A 23,617-nucleotide genomic window follows, 5' to 3' on the forward strand; every position below is an offset into this window, starting at 1 on the left:
GTGGACAATGCCTAGAATCTGACTGTTGCGGAGAAACTAACCAACTGAAAGATAAGACCTATACTAGGAAACTGACATCTACGAGGAAACTAACCTATTCAGTGATATGACCTATGATGGGAAAGTGAGTCTTACGAGGAAACTAACTTATTCAGTTAACGTATGATCTATACAAGGAAACTGATATTTTCGAGGAAACTTACCTACTCAAAGAAAGTGACCTTTACATTGAAACTGAGCAATATCAGGAAACTAACCTATTCAAAGATATGGCCTACACATGGAAAGTGGCACCTACTAGGAAACTAACATATTCAGTGAAGAGACCATTACAAGCAACTTGACATTTTCGAAGAAACTAACCTATTCACTGATATGACCTATAATAGGAAAGTAATTCCTACGAGGAAACTAACCTATTGAATGATATGACCTATAATAAGAAAGTGACTCCTACGAGGGAGCTAACCTATTCAGTGATATGGCTCATAATAGGAAAGTTACCTATTCAATGATATAACATACACAGAGAAACTGCCTCACACAAGAACCATGTAAAGTGACCTATGCACAGTGAAAGTGACCCAAAGAAAATGACCTCTTCAAAGGGACTGATCTACTCAAGGGAAGTGTCACATGCCTAGTGTGCTGCAAATTGATTACTGTCGCTAAACAAATTACTCTCCAATTCCAATAGATTATTGATGAAGTTCATCAGCATGACTGAAAAACGGTATTGAGTTAACGAAGCTATCGCTTAACAAACACGGAAGCATACTTCAAGAGATGGTCTAGGGACACGTTTTGAGGTCTCAGTTGTATAGAATAACTTAAGTGAGAATGAGATGTCAGCATGAGAAGCTCGCCCAGTCACATATCTCTTCCATGAAGCATACGCTCGATGTGTCCCCATTTGTACATCGTGCATGATGGTGTGGTGGGTAAGTTTTTGATCCTTGTTGAAACCGCAGTCGGCAATTATCAACCTGTGTCATGTTTGTATATTACTAGTCGAATCTAACCGCCTCGCAATAAATATGATGTGAAGAAGATAGAACTAGCATAGAAACGTCATGTCATACAATGAAGCACAACTTGTCATCCATATACTCGTCTTATACGTTGACTTTTAGTTTAAATGCCATTTGCATACAGACATTTCTCCACCTTCGTGAATTTTAAATCTAATTTTTCAAGTAACTTTTCGCTTTAAGGGTGTATAATCAACATGTAGTTCGTACATCCGTTGCTTCGCTCGTTCGCGAGACTTTGATACAAATTATCAAGGCTTCCTTTTACAAAGCACTAGGGTGGTCGTAAGCCATTAAGGTAACCTTAGTGTAGTGGAAAAGGATGGAAGTTAAGCTTGGTAAAGTTTGCCTCGTGAAAGGAGCTCCTGTTAACACTTGTAGTGGCTAGCAAAGACACGAATCAAATTCGTTAACTCATTCTAACTGGGACAATGATAAAATATGCTGACGAATTTGACTGTGGGTGATGTGATGTATACTATGAAGTACGGAAACCTTTACCCTGGGAACTAGATTTTGGAAACTCTCTTAGCGCTAAGATAGTCACAAGTGCCATACATTAACATTAACTTACGACTGTCTTAGCGCTAAGAGAGCTTCGAAAATCTAGACCCAGGGGTCTCCGTTGACAGTGGTTAAAGCGTTTGCTCATCACGCAGAACGTCCGGGTTCGATTCCCCACATGAATCCCAGTTTCGTCTCCCCCGCAGTGATATTGCGGGAATATTGGTAAAAGCGGCGTAAAACCCAACTCACTCACTCACTCACTCACTCACTCACTCTCTGTGGTCGAATAGATACATCGTCGGTCTGGTGAGTCGACACGTGACGAAGACGTTGAAAATGGCACTGGGTGATGTTCCACACGGCGGCCTTAGCGCTACGGTGATTGTAGTTCCCCTACTGTAACATAGATTTCAGACGGCCTTTCGCGCTTAGACAGCTTTGTGCAAGTGGGCCCATTGTATTGTTTTACAAAACGACCTTCCCGATAAGACTGTCTTGGTAGGAATGATGAACACGGCGATCTCAGCGCAACAGTGATGGTAATTCCCATATATTTCCTCGACTTACGAGACTCGTAACGCTAAGGTTGTTTTCTGCAACCATACCCTGTTCCCACTTGCCCGAAGCTAAGATCGTCATAAGCCCATGTCAGAGTATGGGAGCTGACACATGTCATTGTAGAGTTAAGGTGCCAGACTTCGTGTGCACCATACCTTACCCCACCATACCTTACCCCACCATACCTTACCCCACCATACCTTACCCCACCATACCTTACCCCGCCACACCTTACCCCACCACACCTTACCCCACCATACCTACCCCACCACACCTTACCCCACCATACCTACCCCACCACACCTTACCCCGCCACACCTTACCCCACCACACCTTACCCCGCCACACCTTACCCCACCACACCTTACCCCACCATACCTACCCCACCACACCTTACCCCACCACACCTTACCCCACCACACCTACCCTGATTACTGATACTAGAGACATGCAAGCACCCATACATATGCACCTTAGTGTTCATTAATATGGACGTGTGTTGGTCTCTAGGATGTCTCTACGGACGAAACTGTCTGGATTATAGAGGTTTCACTTTGTACAGTATTACAGCCACTTCAATACAGAAATATGATCGGGTTTCAATATTTTTTCCTCTTTTCTCAGGCATCACACGTGGGATCTTAACGGGACGCCAGGTGACCTTGAAACACGTGAGGTCACCAAGCAGTGACAGTTTCTCCGGACAGAGTGACATCAGACAGCTTGACACTGTTAACCTTGTCGCGACAGGCATACAATACAACGCTCAGACTAAGCACTTGTAACGCTTGTTTATTTCTCAACATCCTTCAGTAACCCTTTGTGGAGGACAACAGATAACATTCGGGTGCACAGCGGGTGCCAGGATACACCTGAAGGACATGTCCTGTACAGTTGGGCTTTTTGAATTGTAAAGTGACAGTTGTGGCGCGTTCCGAAAGGAAACATACATAGCTATCATATGACCTGTTGTGATCTTTTGGTCTCCATTTGGCTGATGTGCATGTGTTACTGTCAGCGTTGAAAAGAAGTTTGGATTCAGGAGTTCAAACGTCAGTGCTTGGTTGGACATTACCCCAACGGATGAACTGAACATTGGCACGTGACTGATAGCGGTAGTCACGTGACTTATGACTGAAGCGGCCAGTGCGAAGGTGGAGGACGCCGTCACTTCGTGCGACATGACGACGAGGAGGATTGCCGCTAGGTTTACTGTGGAGGATGGGGATGATGACATACCCGATATACCCGTATTGAAGGTAAGTGCGTGGTAGATGAGTCAAGTTGTGCGTACATGATGCCGGTCGGTTCATGGTAGATGTAACATGTCGGGTGTATATGTTCAACAGTAGATGTGTCATGTTTGGCGTACATAATTCTGGTAGGTTAGGATAGAATCAAGAATAGATGGGGCGTAGATGTTATTCAGCTATTGTAGACGTATATGGTACGTTTCGGGTAGCTTCACCCCTAAGCAGCCTTTGCAATTCTTCGATTTACCAGCTGGCCATCAGGGCTACTACCTGCATGCTTTAAAATCTACACGCACTGAATGAAATCTGCAGGCCCGTTTGGTTAATGTCAAACCAATAAAACCAAAATAGATTACACTGTACACAGTTTTACACAGTTTATACAAAATGAAGCGAAGCCTACAGCACACAGTGGAGTTTTTATTTGTTAGACTGGTGACATCCCTACGCCAAAACTCTGAAATACCAGGAAGTGAAACTGTAAGTTATCGTAACATGTTGGACTGTGGATAATTCCTGCACGTCAATAAAGGAAAAAAGGAAAACATTCCACTTGAAAATTAATAGACAGTTAATTTACAGAAGGCCATGAGGACCGGCACATACAATGTATTTGAAACTGCCGTCCCGACACAATAATAACCGGTGTTGGGCCTCCGGGCCTGCGGTTATTTCGAACGCTGGATATGTGTGACAGTTCCAGCTAAACTGGATTGCATTATACGTAAAATGTTGCTTTTCCAAGCAACTAACAGTACATTGTGTGAGTGCCACGTCCCTACCACGATAAATGCAAACACATATCTCCGCTAATTCTATGGAACACAGTGAACCCTCAGTTTTGAGGGTCCAGTGTGTCATGATACGTCATCGACTGAAGTACTTGCATTTGACGTATTTTGACGACGTATCACTCCCTGAATTCATATCCAATAAAAGTCGATGAAAACTACTTAACTCCATGTTTGGGGGAGGTAGTAGGGGGTCTAAGATGTTCGATTTTCAAAACGCTTTGTCATGATGACTCATCAGGTTTTGGAGGTACCACATATTTACACAATGACATTTGATTACACTCAACGGATGAACTCAGATCTTGGTACAAAGGGTTTGCGACGATTTTTTAATCAGAATGTGTGTGTGTTTGCGTGCGTGTACATGTGTGTTTGTATGAATGTACATAAGTCTGTTACCAAACAACAATAGAAACTTTATCCCTAAACAAGTTCAGTCTACAATGAATATAAATGTAAACAGATATCGATGTTCACATAGGGACATCGGAAAGCTCATGCCAAAGGTAAAGGATATCTGGTAATCTGTAATGTTGGATAGGTAAGATACTAATAATACTGCCACTCCATCGGTTGTAAATGAAATATTGCAAACGTACAACAATATTTGCATGAAATGTGCTTGCAATGATCTCTTCTTTGAGTAAATACATGCGTATGTGCGTTCGTGTGTGCTTGTGTGCTTGCGTGTGAGTCTGTGTGTGTGCGTGTATGAACTGTTGGTCTTTCTTCTTTTAGGATTTGCGTTCGATATTTCAACTTGGAAGTTGCTGTATTCATGTTTCTAAATGAACAGAAAATCGTTGTTGGAATATATCCCAAATGAAATTAATTATTCCTGCCATCCGTATGTTCATTGATATTGTGACAATGTATTACATTTGATGTATAGTACAGTAATTAACATGTAAATATCTTCCCCATAGCAAAATGTAAGATAACGTACACAGCTTATATGAGCAACGATAAAATGTAACACATCGCATAGGCATGGGCGATCATATCAATGAACATCAGTTTCTTATGTTGGACATTTCGTTGCCCTAGTTACCTGTTAATTTGTCAACTGAGAATTTCTGATTATCTCAATATGTTTATTTATAAGTAGCAAAATGAGCACCGTACACGGAGTGCTACACCATAACTCAAGTGTTTGTTTGTTGTTTAAAGCCGCACTCAGTAAATAATCGAGCATGGGCCAGATAATCTCTTTTTGATTGAATCACGTGAGTTATAAAGACAAATTATTCAGGGTTGTGATTCCTTGCAAAATTAGTGATAATGATAGTGATAATTAGTGTGAATGAGTTTTGTTTTACGCCACACTCGGAAATATTCCAGCTCAATGACGACGGCCTGTATATAATCCTAGACCAGACAATCCAGTGATAACCCCATGAGCATCGATCTAAGCAATAAGTGTGCGATAGCATGTGTCAATCAAGTCAGTGGTCTTGACCACCCGATGCCGCTAGTCGCCTCTTACTACAAGCACGGGGACTCAAGACCAGTTGTAATGTGGATCGTATCTCTTATCTAACCGAACAAATATAATAAGAATCATAAGCGCGTTAATTACGAAATTCACTTGTGTGTAGTATTTACCGATCTGCCCTGTTATGGACACAAATTTCAGTGCTATCTCACTGCCTTACTGTCGGCGTCTTTGAAGAAAAGATGGGGAGGGGGGGGGGGGGGGGGGGGGGGACAGGGCTTGTTTGGATTACTGTCTGTAGTCTTATACACGTTATGCTGCTATCACCGCCTACATCAAAGTGTTCAGCATTGTACCTTAGTTCAAAAGAAACTCGTGACACGAGGAGGACGTTGCCAGCTGTCGAGCTATTTACACGAACGTCATTACGTCAAGCGAGACCTACTTTGTAGTTTGTTTTGCAGCTATAACATATTATAGTATTATGATTAGTTATCAGGAAATGTCATACCTACTATTTACTATCACGAATAGCTATGTGCATTGCGTCAACATTGCTGCTTGCATTTAGTATACCGTATGTTTGTCTTGGACTCGTTAGGAGTGCAATGTATTGACTGGTTCAGAACATGAAATGGTTGTCACACAAAACCAGCTGTGAGATTCATTTGCTACCAATTAGACACTATTTAGAGTTAGAGCAGAATCTATCAAATCCGTACCCTTTATAAACCGGTTTACTTTGTAATCCGGACTACTCCTTGGATCCCGGCAAAGCTGTTCTAATGGGCCTGTTCTGATGTATCACTAAAGCTTATTTTATAATCAGGACTCTCTCAGTTACGGACTACGGACTAAAACAATGGTCCTGACAATCGATTTGCTATGGGAACCAGGCTTTGTAATCCAGGCGTAGCTTACTGTAATAACAGACTGTTGATACTTCTCCATTACTTCTGCTCTCAATGGTAAATTCATGATACATTAGTTAACGAGGCGGGTTGACGCCAGTGTCAGTCCTATAAATGACTGATTACTTGCTTAATTGTTTCACATTCACTTCATAGGTACGGCAGATCGACCAGATCATGGCTATGGTAACGTACAAAAGTTGACTAATCCGGAATGTTATATCATCCGGACAAATGGCTCTGTCCCATGCCAGTCCGTAATAGACAAATTTCACTAAGAAAACAAGTAAACGTACACCCTCTACCCTGCTTTGTAGTGCTTCGTCAGATAACAAGGGAATACTTTTCTGTGAAACGTTGCGATTGATAAGCGCTCAACTGTCCATGCCCATATGTCAAAAATATGTCAAAACATGCATATCCTTATCAACAGATCCATGCCCGAATGTCAACATCGACATGTCCACGCAAGTATGTCTTAGGGCTGTGACGATGTATCGAACTATCGATGGATTGCGATGGTTGAGGCTCCGATAGCGATTAATCGATGTTAGGGACGAAAATCTATCGATGCATTAATAGTACGATGTGTGACAATCGATAGTTTAGCAAGTGACTCCATGGGGAAATGCGCAGCACAAAATACAGGAAGTACCAGATATGAGATCCGCCCAGTTACCGCTATACCAATCTTGATCTGGGGTTCGGGTTTGTAGTCAGTTATCACAAGGGACTTAAACTAGTTCAGTTTGGTTTTATTTCATGTAAACTATACATTCATGTGGGAAATGACTTCAAATTAGAGAATTAAAGGAGAAACATCACCGCAATAGTATTGCAATAGTTGGTCGCTATAGTATGACGACCAATCGACTATCGCTATGGCAATAGTCCTCAATAAGTCACCCCTAAGTATGTCCATATGTCCACATACACTATATGACCATATGTTCACACTTAGTAATGTCCATATTCATGCCGCTAATTCATACAACCTATTGCTACATGTTCATACCAACATATCCGCTCTGACCTATCTGTTCCCAATCCAAGAACGCATACAAATAATTTTGATAAATTATACTCTTGATGTACTCATTTCTGGTGTTCATCGCTGCGATATACTCATTCACTATTAAGGTTCCGGGGACACCGGAAATGAGCTTGTGAGCATGACTACGACCAACGGATACTGGTCTGATAAGGGATGCCTAATAAGAGAACTCCGCTATGCAATTTGCCATAAAAATCGATTTGACATACTACCATAAAAACAAATTAAGCCTCATTAACCCATTCGGATAATGATCTGCTTTTCAGCCGATCCGATTTTTCTCGTGTAAAGTGAAAATAAACAACTCTTACTGGTTACAACTGTTATGTGTTTTTTATTTTTTATTTTTTGAGCTTATTTAGTGTAGTTCTGATACCCACAATGAGATTGTTATAATATATATTTCGTACCAGACCGCCAAACTAGAGGCAGAGCTTCGTTTTCAGATTTCCACGATTTCCAGGTTACCGTTTGTCAGAGCTCGACGTACGACAGGGCACGCTGTACGACGTGTTTGGAAGGATTGGAAGGAACTCTGTGCTGCAAATTACAAGTGCTTAGACATATCAAGTCATACTGGTCAATATTTATGTTAAATGAATTAGTGTAAAAATTCTGGACTTGTGACACTAAGTTGCGCAATCGGACGGAACCCAGTAAACAGGAAACGAGACTTGCTGTACGGCAGTGTGAACTCAATTCCTGATGTCTCCTGCCATGATATTGATGGATTATCGCTAAATGAATGAATGAGTTTACTTTTATGCCGCTTTTAGCAATATTGTAGCAATATCACGGCGGGGGACGTCACAAATGGACTTCACACATTGTACTCGTGTACGACCGAACGCTTTTACCAGTAGGCTACCTCACAGACTCCGATATTGTCAAAAGTAGCCTAAAACCATGGCAACTCAATATACGTCCATATGTTCATGTTCACTATCAGAAAACGGAGAACCAGCTACACAATGGAATTCCTGAAATCAGCGCACTCTGTCAATATGTCAAACACAACGTTACACAAGGACATAGCCATGTTTGAATTGACCTCGACAGCATATATACCCGGAACGTTATAGACCATTCTGGAGTATTACATTACATGCAGGGGATATTGTTGCTTTTGTCCAAACACCCAGCGTGTATACTTGCCAGTGTTGCCATTGTGTTCCTGTGGACATTGTAGAACGTGTTTGTAGAGCGGGGCGATAATTACCGAGAGGTATTCGTCCTTTAAACCTTGTTATAAGCTCGGCATGGTTCTTAGTGTCAGCTGGTGTAAATGAACTGAATTTCAGAGGGTATTCTCGGTGAAATGTCCAAGAAGAGAAACCGTCCCAGAAAATGTTTAAAACAAATTAATTATATTTGAGAATGCTGAAAAAACAACAATTTTTCAAAAAGAGTTGTTGCAAGATATTTGTCGGTTTTTTAAAATGTTTAAGCTGCTGTCTTTGCAGAAATCGGTATTGAACTTTTAACGGAACAGTCTCCTTACTTCACATAAAACACTCCTACAAATGCTCGAAACAAGACAAGGGGGGTGAGGTAGTCTAGCTGTTAAAGCGTTCGCCCAGAATGACGTGACAATGTTATGGGGGCGGTGGGATTACAGTTTTTAAATTTTGCTAGCCAGTCGCGTTAGCTATGTCAGAAAGTTACTAGCCCACAAAATAATTCACGGGTTTCATTACGAAGCTACTGATATGATGACTAGTTTCATCTTTCGCGATTTAAAAGTGTGTTATAACGCAACATGTCATAGGGAGCGATATATTTACAAAGCGACCCATGAAAATTCACTAGCCAGTCATGCCACTGACCGTGGAGATACACGGTTCGGACTGGATTTTTATTTGTCATGGGCTGGAGGACCAGTGGTTGTTTGGCACACTAAGTGGCATAATGGTTAAAGCGTTCGCTCGTGACGCCGAAGACCTGGGTTCTCTTCCCCACATGGGTATAATATGCGTCGAGATCACACGTATCGCTCCTTTCAAAGACTTTCTGATATAGCTAGTTTCGTTCGTATGTGTAACGTGATGCAACGTATCATTTCTTAGCACCGTGTGGACTGAATGAAACTCAGAAAGAAACGATGGTAGGAACTTTCTGTATGGTGTCAAGTGAAACACATTGGAGATGTAACGCAATGGATACCGAAGGAAACCGAAGACATCGGAGTGTCTAAGAGAAGTCTATGAAGCAGAACCTCGTAAAATATCATTAACAAGTGTTTCTCGAAATCCTTAAATATATACTGCGACGTTTTTGAAGGAGAGTACACTTCTCGGTAGGGACACATGACATCGGACACATGAATGTTCACATTATCTGCTGGCTCAGCCAGGTGTAAAGAATCCTCGACTAACCATGAAAGCCTGGTCTAAATCCGATGAACACTTACATAATTAATGGGTAGTTCAATCTCGCGGAACACCGCTCATTTTCTCTAGGCTATAAACTCGGAACAGGAGACACACAACAATATGTCGTCAACATGATGGCGGGAGGGCTGGCCGTGAGAGCATGCTTTCTGCGCGAAGAATTTATTTCCGTTTGAGGATATAATCTATTTAAACACCTAAATCAACGGCAAACATCAATGTGAAATCTCGGAATCAGGGAATGCCGCGTTGCTTACCAAGCACAAGCAAGTCCTAGGAGAGGTGGGTAGCGTAGTGGTTCAAGTGTTAGCTCGTGAAGTTAAAAACGGGTTTGATGTTACCGCTTTTTGTTGAGTACAATGTGTGAAGCCCATTCCTGGTGTCCCAGTCGTGATATTGCTAGAGTATCGATAATAGCGCGTAAAATCATGATCACTCATTATATTGCCTGGTTGCACGTTTTTCCGCCCCGATTACCTGTCAGTGTGTCCACACCGATCAGAGAATTTCAGACAATAATAATACACATATTTGTAATCATGCAAAATCCTCACAATAAACATATACTCGTTGCACAGTTACCTGTCAGTGGATTAATATACGACGACTATATTTTCAGCTTCCGGGGTAGTATGCAAACAAAGCTAACCGAAATGCACCATATAATCCCACCGGGTACCCTTTAGTGCTGGGTATATCACAAAGGGCACATTTGTTTACATTTTTCAGTTTATGGCTGCACGTGAGGCGGAACTATAATGTTTTGGTAAAGAAAGGACTTGCAAGACTGAAAATGTGAACAATTATAAATTTACATCCATTGTACTGAACCCGTGAGGACCCAGGTTAGAATTGGCCTTTGGTAACCCATGCTTGTCGTAAAAGGCGACTAACGGGATCGGGTGGTCAGGCTCGCTGACTTGGTTGGCACATGTCATCGGTTCCTAATTGCGCAGATCGATGCTCATGTTGCTGATCACTGGATTGTCTGGTCCAGACTCGATTATTTACAGACCGCCGCCATATAGCTGTAATATTGCTGAGTGTGGCGTAAAACTAAACTCACTCACTCACGCTAAACGTGAATATCGACAGTAGCGCCCATAATCTGTATAAATAAGTGCGTGATAAAATTGGCAACATTTAACATTGTGTAAGCCACGTTGATATATAACCCGTATAAGTTGCTTTTACAACCTGTTGAAAGTAGCCTGTCAAGAGATTTATGATTTATTCTGGAAACAACCTTCATGAAACATTTTGTCGCAGTATCTCTGAAAATAACACTTACAAATGATCATTCGGGAACCTGATAACGCCTCAGAGATCACAGGTTACAATTTATTGGTCGCCAGTAAAGTGTATTGGTTGTTAAAGGCAACCTCCCGGATCGGGTGGTCTGGATCGATGACGTATTTGATAGCACAGCTGTTGTTGCCTATAACATCGATCAACAGATATTGTGGAGGGCACTCGTGCAGTGATAAGGCGTCTGCCTATCACGCAGAAGGTCGGATTCGATGCCTTTTGGAGGCACCTAGGGTTGGGTGCAGGGGTGGACACATTTGCCCAGTTTCCTTAGATACTTAGATCCACATTGTCTCAGTTCACCCACCCCATTATATGGGTACCCGTGAGGATGTCCTGAATGTAAGTTTCCAAGAGGCAGCATGGTTGTATGATTCTCAAGGAGCTGAAAATATATCGGAAAGTGATATAGTGCCCTGTAACCGGGGACAGTATTATAAGTAGCGCCATGAGCAGGCAATGTGCTCGGATATGTCCGCCATACCAGCGGCCTATTACTGCATGTATTACTATATTCCTGTATAAAACTTGACTCCAGGTCCGAGTCATTTGACTGGTATAATGTTAAATATTGTCTTTAGCAAGCAAACACGGAACAAAAGTGCGTTAAAGTTAAATGGTTCCGTTTGAAGTCGAGCACGGATAGATTTTTGTATGCTGTCATAGTCTATATATACGACAAGCTGTTATGGACGTCAACTTCTTCTTTATTGTTTTCACGTTTCTGGGCTATTCCTTGCCCCTTCGTCAGGTGGATGCTAACTAACAGTTAAACAGGATATTTATACTAATAATTTACATGAAATCATAGTCCTTTTGACTCAAACTGACCGACGAATCACAGTCTAACTCCAACTCGGTTATGGCAACAGTTTGTGTTGGATGTTTGATCATGAACCGATTTGGATTTAGATTGCGATTCATTGGTATCATTTTAACCCAAACAGACTGGAGGTATGTGGCAGTGTTAGCTGTTGTGAATCTTATAAACATGTAGTGAAAGTGGACGGATAGACGATGGTTTCAGAATTACAAGGACTTTACACATCCAAAGAAAATCTTTGCACCCAAGGGTAAGTCCAAATTCTTTCAAACATATTCGGTATCAAAACATGAAACACCCTCTGTCAAGATATTGATACACAGCTCACGGTTCTAAACTCAGACTTGTGAAAAGTGTGTAAAAAAGATTGGATCCTCAACCAATGGATGGATGTTGAACCAAGATCTTTATGTAACTGCATACATATCATCATTACTATTATTATATTTATTAATGAATTTGTAAGTATATGACACTGCTGGAAAGAACAGATTCCATACTCTAGCGGTGGGGTAGCCAAGTGTTTCAAGCGTTCACTCGCCAAGTCGAAGACCCGGGTTCGATTCTCTACATGGGTACTATGTGTGAAGCCCATTTTTTATGTCCCGCCGTGATATTGCTGGAATATTCCTTAAAGCGGCGTAAAACCACACTCACTCACTCACTGGATTATGGAGGATGACGCCTCCATCCAGCCAAAGACAACACCATATCAATGTCTCCTAGTTGTTACATCGCCGCTGGTATCGGTGACGTAGCGTGATGTCAGTGAACGCGTAGATGGGCAGAATATTGACGTTGCTTGGTTTTATTAACCTCAAATATGATCACAGGCTTGCTTTATTGACGAACAAACACTGACCAGAGATAGAACACTAGGTAAACAGATGGGATATATGTACAGGTTAATACACATTGCAGATCTGTGGGAATACCTTACACTGGGCCGTGAAGGTCAACACCGAAATAATCTGGCTGTGGTGACAGTACTTCGGTTACTGACACGCAGAGGGCGTGAGGGTCTCAGAAACGGAGATGAGCCCAGTCGAATCATATACAGACGAAATAAGACGCCGAATATACATTTAGAATTGGTCTTTAGCAACCTATGCTAAGTGGCGACTAAGGGGATCAGGTTCGCTGCCTTGGTTGCGACATGTCATCGTATTCCTTGGATCGATGCTCAGTAGGTCCAGTAGGGTCTATTTACAGACCTCCGCCGTATAGCTGGATTGAGGCGTTAAGCGATAAATAAACAAACCAACAACAGTTTAACATTATTATTAAAGGCGATATGGTGAGGCGCTGAAGAAGTAGGAGAGGAAAAAAAGTCATGCTATGCTATAATATGCTCTACGTGGCAGTGGTATTCAGATTGCTTGAAATAAGCAACGATAAGCTCTTTATTTGTGACCTGTGCGCGGAACAGGAACCACGTACAGTGGTAACATGTTTTATCTCCTTCACTGTCATGACTCTAGACAAGTTCCTGCTGTTATTGTGCTAGCAGATTTCCTGATATGATAGAATGTCGTGTCTGTAGATCGACCTGTAGATTGTCACAGTAAGATCAGACGGATTATTGTAAAGTAAGCTTTCCAGTCCTGAATATTGAACATGTATTAATCAAACACCGCTCCGAGTCAAATCAACAATATCGAGTATGGAGTTTATGCAAAAGTTTGAAGTCGGGTCAACAGTGCATGTTTATGGTTGAGCTTTTTCGAAAGCGATCAGTTTTGTCAACACCACAGATACGAGGTTCTGGATTTAGGACAGAATAAAAAGCATTGGTAAGACAGTTTTTCGTTTCGAAACAGATCCGAGTTTTTAGGTTCAAGCTCAGTGATCCCCGGGGCCATTATGGTAATCGCAAAGTTCTATTTCATTGTTGTTACTATAATAGGGGGAGTGAGTATTGTTTTACGCCGCTTTTAGCAATATTCCAGCAATATCACTGCGGAGGACACCGGAAATGGTGACACCAGTCATGAAAAATGTTTCTTGTCTCAGGCACGGCTAATATATACTATTAACATAATAGTAAACTATTTCGTATTGGAATGCATTCATCTAAAGCTCCTGTCTGGTGCCCGACTGTGTTGTATGTGATAGCCACGGAAACCACTGAAACTAGTGAATCCAGTTACAATATTGATCCTGCTAATGCTGGAATGCCAATTCTGAAAATATTGCTTTGTATTGTTAATGGCATCACAAATAAGTAACAAACTGTTATCCCATTAAGGGTCTTACTTTCTCTGTTAATGACAATTTTGCAAATTATTTGATATCGAAATACATAAATAATAGGAAACTCCTGACGCAAAGTTGCCTTGAGTAATGTGATCTAGTCACGTAAACGTGAATGTGAGTACAGATACTGGAAGCAGATTCTGGCAGTTATACTTTTCGATGGTGGTCATTTGCAACCACGTCTACGTTTTCATACTAAGAAGCACTAACATAGAGACCAATATTAAATATTGGGACAGTCACGTGAACAAGAGAAATATAGTTCCGGAGTAGAATTTCCTGCCCCGATCGACGGAGATTTAGGTGTTGGAGATTTTTTAGGGGTTCACGTGAAACAACGTATCTGTTTATAGTACTAACCGTGTCATCGTTAAGTAAACCTTTCTATATCCCTTCTTTGGCACAGCACCGTTGTCAGCACCGTTGTCAGGGGTTTGGTCTCTGTGTCTGAGTGGTGGGATTAGGCGCCATGGGAATTAGGCTCACAAGGCCGATCACACGTCGCGCGGCTTCTCCCACCCGGAAGTCCACGCACTGATTTATGGGATTTACATGTTGTATAACTTAAAATAGATATAAAGCGAAATACTATCCTATTTTCAGAACCCATATCTAGGAGTCTGTGCAGTAGAGGTGTCTTGTTTTTTTTATTCTGAGTACTCGATGAAGACCGGATTGTGACAATACAACCAACATTGGATCTGCTTTCAAGGAGCATTATTCGGTTCGATTTCAAGTTCCGTTTCATGAACTTTACTCAGAAAAAGTAACAGAACATCCGACTCGTTGAAATTACTGTAGGTACAATGGAATATCAGGACAGATTAACAGTAACAATCCGATGAGCGTATTTGATACATCTGGAAATAAGAAATTCCAACTATATATTATTCACGGGGAACCATTTACATCAATATTTGTGATTTCAGGAGTTGTTAATTGACAGAGCTATGTGATCTTTTAACAATCGAGTAAGACTCAAATAACGGAGAAGTTGGTAATCCATCTTCGTAGTTGGGATGCGATCTGCATTAACCAAGCCAGCTAGTCTGATCACCCGATCCCGTGAGAGACGCATGGGATGCTGGAGATCGTCTCTGACCTAGACTTTTACTAGGATAGTGCACGGGGATTTTCTGTAACAATTCACAGCGGTATACATGTTTTTCTATTTCAATAGCTGAATGGAATAAACTCAGCAAAAATAAAAACTTGACTTCAAAGTCAATAATGTGAACATTTTGGAAAATGGGTTTGAAATAACGATTGTATTCAATTCTCTTTTCATTAAAGATGCTATAGCATACAGATCAAGTTTGTATTGGAATCGGTTCCACCGGAAATGCGACTACAATGTCCTTGATCCAAAACTGTGAGTCACAACATAATGAAATCATGTTAATATCGGGTGTGTCCTCCATGGGCGTTCACAACTGCGATACAACGTCTCCTCGTGGATGGATCATGCGTCTGAACACAGCTTGAGGGAATGCACCGCCATATTTGTACCAACATGGCACCAAGCTCCCGCAAGTTTTGTGGAGGGTTCCTTACTTGACGGAGTCGCCTGCCTATCACATCCCACACATGAATGTTTGAAAGTTGTGGCATTGCAAATTAACGAATAATCAACCATAAAACCGTGTCTTCTGAGATGACACTCTACTCTGCTACCGTTAGATCAATTGCACGTGTATCAATAGGTCACGTGACTTGAGGCATGTGGAAACATATTTTTAGCGTGGAGTGATCTCCCCCTTGCTACGGAGGCCCGACCAGTAGAATGAATGTGTGACGTAATGCCCTTGACAATGCATTTAACCATAATCACAACAAGAACTCTTTCAAGAAAAGTTTCAAAGCACTATTTGAAAAATAATGAGTGTCAAGTTTTTATTTGTGCTGAGGTTAGTTTATGTTTTCAAAAGTACCGTTTATTCAACGATGTGGCAAGCTTATGTAAAGGTTCAAATATACTAAATATATTACCCCGAAAAATAATGAAGAAATCGATGAAACCAACGGACTCATGTGTCTGGATTAAAAAGCAGGCCGGATAAGACAACGATGTTGTCGATTAGGACATTAACAGAGACGTAAAGGAGATGTTTTTTCCAACTAACTGTTATTTTTACTCATCTCAAAAGTGTACTAGAATTTGTACTTTACCTAGAACGTGTAATCCCAAATATAACATATGTTACATTTGACCACTTTCTAAATGGCATTGTGTAATCATAACTTTCGGCCGAGGAAGCCGTGCCAATTAACACTTATCAGTGGGGTGCACAAAGCCCACAGTCTAGACTACCAGTTGTCCGACTTACATCTTTTTGGAAGTCGTGGTGACTTAGCGGGTTAGGCGGCTGAATTTGTGTGCTGGCGATTAGGTGCCTGACTCTGAGGGTGTGGGTTCGAATCGCGGATGGGACTCAACTAAACAATGTACCAGAATTTGTACTTTACCAAGAAAGTGTAATCCCAAATATAACATATGTCACTGTTAGTTTTAGTGAGCTACGTCCGGATTACAAAGCATTGTTCTCACAGAAAGTTGATTGTCGGGACTGTTATTTTTGTTCGTAATCCATAACTGAGAGAGTCCGGATTATTAAGCAGGCTTTGATGATAAATAGTGAACAGTTTCGCCGGGACTCAGAGAATCGTCTGGATTATGGAGAAAAAAAAGACGGTTAACAAAGAGTCCGCTCATGACAGATTTCATTAATACGAACGAATCTGGTGTCCTCTAATGTCTTTTAGATGTTTCCATTTCTTTGCTTCTGATGCGGTTCTTGAAACATCAGTGTAAAGGCGTTCAACTATTGCCTCGTTTTTCATTGTGGTCAAATACGACATCGTGAGCTGTGTAGCTGGCGAGAAAAGACGTGATTTACTGCGTTCTGTCAACGACGAGAATAATGACTAGCAACCTAAAAACAACAACAAACAGTGCCATCTCAATCCCCGTGTCTCCAGGAAGACGGTTATTACGTCAAGTACATCAACGCGCTGAATACAGAGCAGGGGTACCAATCCCCGCGAAACAATTTTCCATGAACCGTTGACCAGTGACAATTAAAATGTCAATAGGTGAGTGATTGTGACAACCGGATCCTCGTGAACTGTTTCCTCTATGGATATCAAAATTATATCTGTCTACCCTGACCCAGATTCCAAAAAGGTAAGTTAAGCGAGTTTTATTCCGCTCATAGCAACATTTAGGAGAAACCCAAAATGTATGTGATCCTAGAAGGGACAATATCGCGTTGTCGTGCATTTTAAGACTTGTTTTCTATCATATATCTTAAATGGGACGAATATGCGAATTTTGATCCCGGAAACTATTGCTATGCTGCATTGTCGCTCTCTGGATGAATAGGAAGATATTATTCTCGCTTTTCTCAATATTGTCTGTTTTTGCCCGTTATAAGAAGGGGACAACTGTTATAAGAGGGGGACAACACGACAATGTCCCTTCTATGATTCCATAGTAATGGAGGTCACAATATGTACTTGAGAATCGCAACTGGGATTAAGGAATGGTTTATCCACTAAGCTACTCTACAATGGGTTTTTGTTTGCTGTCTAACTTCACACGCAGACATACGTCAGCTTCATGACGTAAATAACTGAATTGGAGCAGGCAAACGGGTGAGTGATACTATGAACAATCTACGTAACCGGATAGTGTGAGTGAGAGTATGGCTTAACGTCGCATTTAGCATTATTCCAGCAATATCACGGGGGGGGGGGGGGGGGGGAGGCACTAGAAACGCTTGCACTGTTCCACTTCTGTATTTATGCACAGTACAGGTATGTTCATTTTCAGCAAACTCTATTTGTGCTGCTTTTTGGAATTTTTCATTAATCACGGACTTATGCCTTGCTACGCTACCACAGAATGTGTTTTGGCGAATGTGCTCTAGAAACATATGCTTTATGTTACTATCTATAATTGCGAAAACGTTAATTCAAAAGTGAAAAGTTTCTTTTGTCCGTTAGTTTCTATGGCATTCGAAATTGATGACATATCGCTAAAAGAGGCGAAAAAACTAAACCCACTCACTCAAAAGGCTAGGTGTCAAGAATTTAAACATATCATGATTATTATCAAACAGTTACAACAAAGTTTAACGCAGCCTGCTCTATATGTAATGTTTAGATTTCAGCGGGCCGAAAATAGTTACATGATTTGTTTCAGTCTTTTGTGCCAACCAAGTACACGTTACCAACAAACAAACTCAAGTCAGATCTTTCAAACAGTAACAACAGATGGAAGTGAGGCCAGATATTAAAAATAGGTGTGCTTTAATCAGCTCCTTGTGACCTGGGGACCGTATTGACATTTATCACTTAATGTTTAGAGACGATGTTTTTGGCGGTAGTCAAACAGGCCGTACGCGACGTCATTGTCAGGTACCGGTGCAGTAGTTGTGTAATCTGGTAATGCTTACTTCTGATCTTGCGACAGCCTTACGTGTACACAGGTTTCGCTCAGTCTTGGATACCGTGGACATTTAAGGTTAAATTCTATGACTCTCTGCTATTCACAAACCACAATGAGTTCGTTATTTCTGGCGGTACTGGTAAGTCTCAACTCTAAATAATTTGATACTTTTCCTGTTTGGTCATGTACGTGGAGGGGTGGATGGAATACCTTCACAATTATTGACGCAACAAATATAATCAAGCAGGATTTTACTGGAGTCATGGTATACATTTTTTAGTCATTTTCAATATGTGGAAGTCATGAAACATTTACTGTAATCTTTCTTTGATTTTGTTGTGTTGGGTTGTATTGTCATTTATACTCTGAGTTAATAAGTAGTACATTTTCCACTATTATTCAGAACTATCATTGTTTGCTTATCAAATCGATTTCACGGAACTGAATTCTGAGGGTTAGTGATAATGGATGCGCCAAGCTTAAATATTACTCAATCACTCACTGACTGACTCACTCACTCATCCACACACCCATCCACCCACTCACTCACTCACTCGGTAAAAGAATCTGAGCAGTGCTGATTCTGTGTATGCAAGGTATCAGTATTCTCAGCGACACATTCAAGTAAAATGGGGCGGTGGGGTAACCTAGAGGTTAAAACATTCGCTTGTCACGCCGAAGACCCGGGTTCGATTCCCCTACGTGAGTACAAAGTGTGAAAACCCATGTGTAGTGTTCCCCGCCGTGATATTGCTGGAATAGTACTAGAAGCAGCGTAAAACATTACTCACTCACGTCAGTAAGAGGTGGATAAGGGGATTGGGTGGACAGGATCATTGGTTTGGATGACTGAGTGTAATCATATCCAGATCACGTGGATATTTATGATATCAGTCACTTGTTTGACTGGCCTGGCTTATCTAATAACAGATATCCCTATTGCTGTAAACTATACATGATACTTTCCTGAACGAACAACTTCTTTCTTCTTTACAGTTGGGTTTCCGATTCACCAAACTTTCGTATCGTTACGACCAATCGTAACTACGTCATTGGCCTACGAATGACGTAACACTACGAACGCTATGTATAGCGTCCAAGGGCTACCTCTCGCCCATCATCATCATCATCATCATCATCATCATTTTTTCTTGGTGTCCCGGGTCGTGATATTCCTAAATCATATTGCTAAAAGCGGCTTTAAATTAAATTCACTCACTCCATCGGGCAATATCATGCGATTTTAGAGTCTGTACCAATTTCTTCCCGTAGTTGAGTCTTTGATGTTTCAGTGAATCCAAAAGTATCCTTTCCAGCTGTGGCTAAGCCGATATCGCCAGATTTAAAATGAAACCTCGTTTATCCAGAGGCCTCCCTTCCGACTTAACTCCTCCGGATTAACATGTACTCGGATTAATGAATCATTGTTAGAGAACCATGTTTTTGTATGTTGACAGTCAAGGTAAACTGTAGACAAACTGGGTGTCCGGATTAAAATAGTTCGGATTAGCGTGTTTTCGCTGTGTATGCATGTGTTTCAACACGTTGTGTGTGGTCAATCGTGAATATTGACATTGGTCAGGCATAGCGATCGAACCAACTTGGAACTGTGGTCAACAAGTTCCACTGCAATTACGCACAGCGAGCTTATGGCTCTTAGCCTCATCTACTCATTTAAATAGACAAGAAACCAGTCAGAACTGATGGGTCGTGACCAGATGCTAATGGACGGACAACTATCCATATTGGAACATCATTAACGCACAATAAGCCCCGCAGGATAGGCGCCATTGAAACACTGCCTGTGCTGTGTTTGAAACAGATTACTCCTGCATTGTATTAAAGGCATGGAATTATGAGGTCTGTGAGGTCACTTGCGACCTTATATTTCACAGCTGACCTCTCTCTGGGATCACCAATGGGACTGACATGGGCGAGACACGAGCGCAGAATGTCCCCTAAGGGACAGTTTCTTTGAAATGTTTATCTACCTCAATGTAAGCTTAACAGTTGCTATGACAGCAGTGTTACTCTTCAGATAGTAGTTATAAAATTTGGTTGATTTTTGTTTCAAATAAAAGACCCAAGTCCGTTACATTTACTGGTGATTTTAACATCCTATCAGTAGAATTATGAGGGATATTCAAGATTGTGGAATCCTTTTGGAATAAAGGGTCAGGGATTGTGGAAATTATAGGTGCTCGTATTGCCAGGTTAACGAAATCATGAAATATTCATGATAAGTGAATGTTCAAGGGAGGTAACAGTCAATACAAACATTTCCAACGGAAACACTGTGAAAATAATTAATTGAGGCAGTTTGTGAAATAAGCCCCACCCCCTACCAGCCATATGGGCTGGTAGCTTGAAAATGTTACCAGCCCAAAATGGGTTTAACCAGACCAGACACGAAGAATTCACTCAGATGTATGGAACACCTAAAATGTGCATCAGACCGTCGGACTGGCTAGATGTAAATTTAGACCGGCGGTCGGAAGGGCCTTACTTCATACACTGGTTATGATAACGTGTTGAGCAGTCTCACTAGAATACGCTGTTTCATTCCGATGTGGTGCCTCTGTTTAGACTCGAGGACACCTGGGTCATCCTGAAAATATAATCGTATTCATAATACTACATTTGAATCTTCATCACATTCATTTGTTTATGGGGCAAACCCTGCCCGTTCTGTTACCATTATACCACCTTATATCAAGATTACTTCGATTAAAAGAGGATTACTGGAAGTCAATCAGGGGACACGCGTTTAAACTGATAAATCAATCATCTTGATCAAGTCGATATCAGGGCAAATGTTTAGGCCATTAAACACTGATTGTTGTAGTATGGGGAATAGGCTAACGCTCCATTAAACAAGCCATTGTGGTCAGGGTTTTCGAACAGTATTAGCTTCAAAAGACCACGGGTAACTAAATCAAACCAGTTCATTTTAACAGGATGATTTAATTACGGCATATTTGCCATTCAAACCACATATGAGGTGCGTTACTGGATCTTCGTGAAGAGGGTTGTCAGCTGAAACAGTGCTCCTATGCCTTCATCTGCACGTTGTTGTTTATTGTAGTAAACTACGCTGGCAACGAACACTTTTGTAACGAACCGATGCTTATAACGTTATGGCGTCTAGGTGTGTGTTATTGTTGAAAAGCACAAAGGAGGTGTGGTTATATCGAAGTTTCTTTCGTTATAGCCTATATGTGTGTATCATAGTCGTAAAGCACAAAGAACTGTGGTTCAAATGAACAAAAAATAGAGAATATAGCATTTAAACTTCGAAATTCGACAAGTCTACTTTTTATGACGAGGTTTAGACATGAACTTAACTAAGACGTCACAGACTGCTCCTGTCCAATTCATCTGTCTAACTGGTTACACCTAGTATGTTTTCTTTGCACTTATTAGGTGTGTTTTTAACGTACATTGTGATTTGATATAATATCATGATTGTGCTAGACCGACATACTTTTCTTTTCTATCGGCCTAGCCTCGTTTTGAGATTTCCACGCCGTTTGTCAGAGCTCCCTGCACGACGTGTGTGCAAGGATTACAAGCAGAATATGAAACTCACCAAAACTTCAACCAGGTCTCCGGGCTGGTGATTTATGTAAAACTTTCTAGCCCTGACCAAAACTTACCTATCCGCAAATAATTTTAGGCTCGACAAGCGAAGAAGTTTATCAAAGATTATTATCCTGAAATATGATGAATATCTTCATATTCATATGTGAATTGTAACCCGACCGTCGTGCTACTGAATTTTAGAATCTGAATACAACCCGTCTTGGGTGGTCGGGCAGACAGGCTGATATTTCGAACACCGTTGGAAAATGCGTGTTTGAACTAATTTATTATAGTTTTTAAATACAGTCTACTTGACCTTCGAAAAGGTCGAACCGCCCAAAAGAAAACTGCCTTTTGTATTAATTTGCGCAATCGATGGGATGGAACCCAGTCAGCAAGAAACGAAACTGTTTCGTGGTCAGTGTTTTTGTTTGTCACAACAATACAGACAGCAGCATTGATGACTTCATATAAACTGTCTTGAAAATGGAAGTAAAACCTGGATCTGACCAAGAATCAAACCCGAAAACCCGCGAACCTGTGGTCCGATTCAGTACTGGTCTTCAGCAAGTCATGCTTGTCGTAAGAGGTGACCTACGGGATGGGGTGGTCAGACTCTCTGACTCATGCCACCGTATCCCGATTGCGTAGACCGATGCTCGTGATATCAATCACTTGGTTGACTGGTCAACTTTACAGACTGCCGCCATATAGCTGGAATGTCGCTTAGTGCGGCATTAAACAGCATGCAGACACTGCAAAGACGAGGTTCAACCACAACTATGATACTCACATCACCATAGCCATTTTAGTTTGGTCCATTTTTGCACAAACGTGGATGTACAGTGCCTTTCCTTTTCTTTAGTTTACATGGCCACACCAGTGCAAAGTAATGAACTTTTGGAAAATGTATTATTCATGGTAAGTTCATGACCTGATCATCGCATCGGAGTCCTCAGACTCTTCCACAATGAATATTTCATGTTAGTAAGTGAAATGTTCTTGGAAAGTTTAGGAATATCGATCGTATTACTAGGTTCATGTCAGGACGTTTGAGTTTAAAGTTTACTGACCTACTTTTCAGCAGATCCGAATTTTCTCGTGTGAAAATGAAAAGAGACACTACAAACAGCTATGGTTATACGATACGCCAATTCCTTGGTTTTTTTAGTATTATGATATAAAAAGTTTAAAGTGGTATTTCTATATTTTATGACGATTTTAGGCAACATGTCTAATGATTCGTCTAAATTCACTGGTTGTTA

General features: G+C 41.2%; 1 protein-coding gene across 1 annotated transcript in view; it reads left to right on the forward strand.

Moving 5' to 3' along the window:
- The first annotated feature begins 3,215 nt into the window (after nucleotides 1-3,215).
- The window catches only part of LOC137256134 (uncharacterized), a 33,962-nt gene continuing 13,560 nt past the window's right edge, over nucleotides 3,216-23,617 (forward strand). The window contains exon 1 of the mRNA XM_067793837.1: nucleotides 3,216-3,355. Within this exon, the coding sequence (XP_067649938.1) occupies nucleotides 3,227-3,355 (129 nt within the window). The 5' untranslated portion in view covers nucleotides 3,216-3,226. The remainder of the gene's footprint in view (nucleotides 3,356-23,617) is intronic.

Source organism: Haliotis asinina, chromosome 11, assembly GCF_037392515.1.
Source record: "Haliotis asinina isolate JCU_RB_2024 chromosome 11, JCU_Hal_asi_v2, whole genome shotgun sequence".
Classification (NCBI taxonomy): domain Eukaryota; kingdom Metazoa; phylum Mollusca; class Gastropoda; order Lepetellida; family Haliotidae; genus Haliotis; species Haliotis asinina.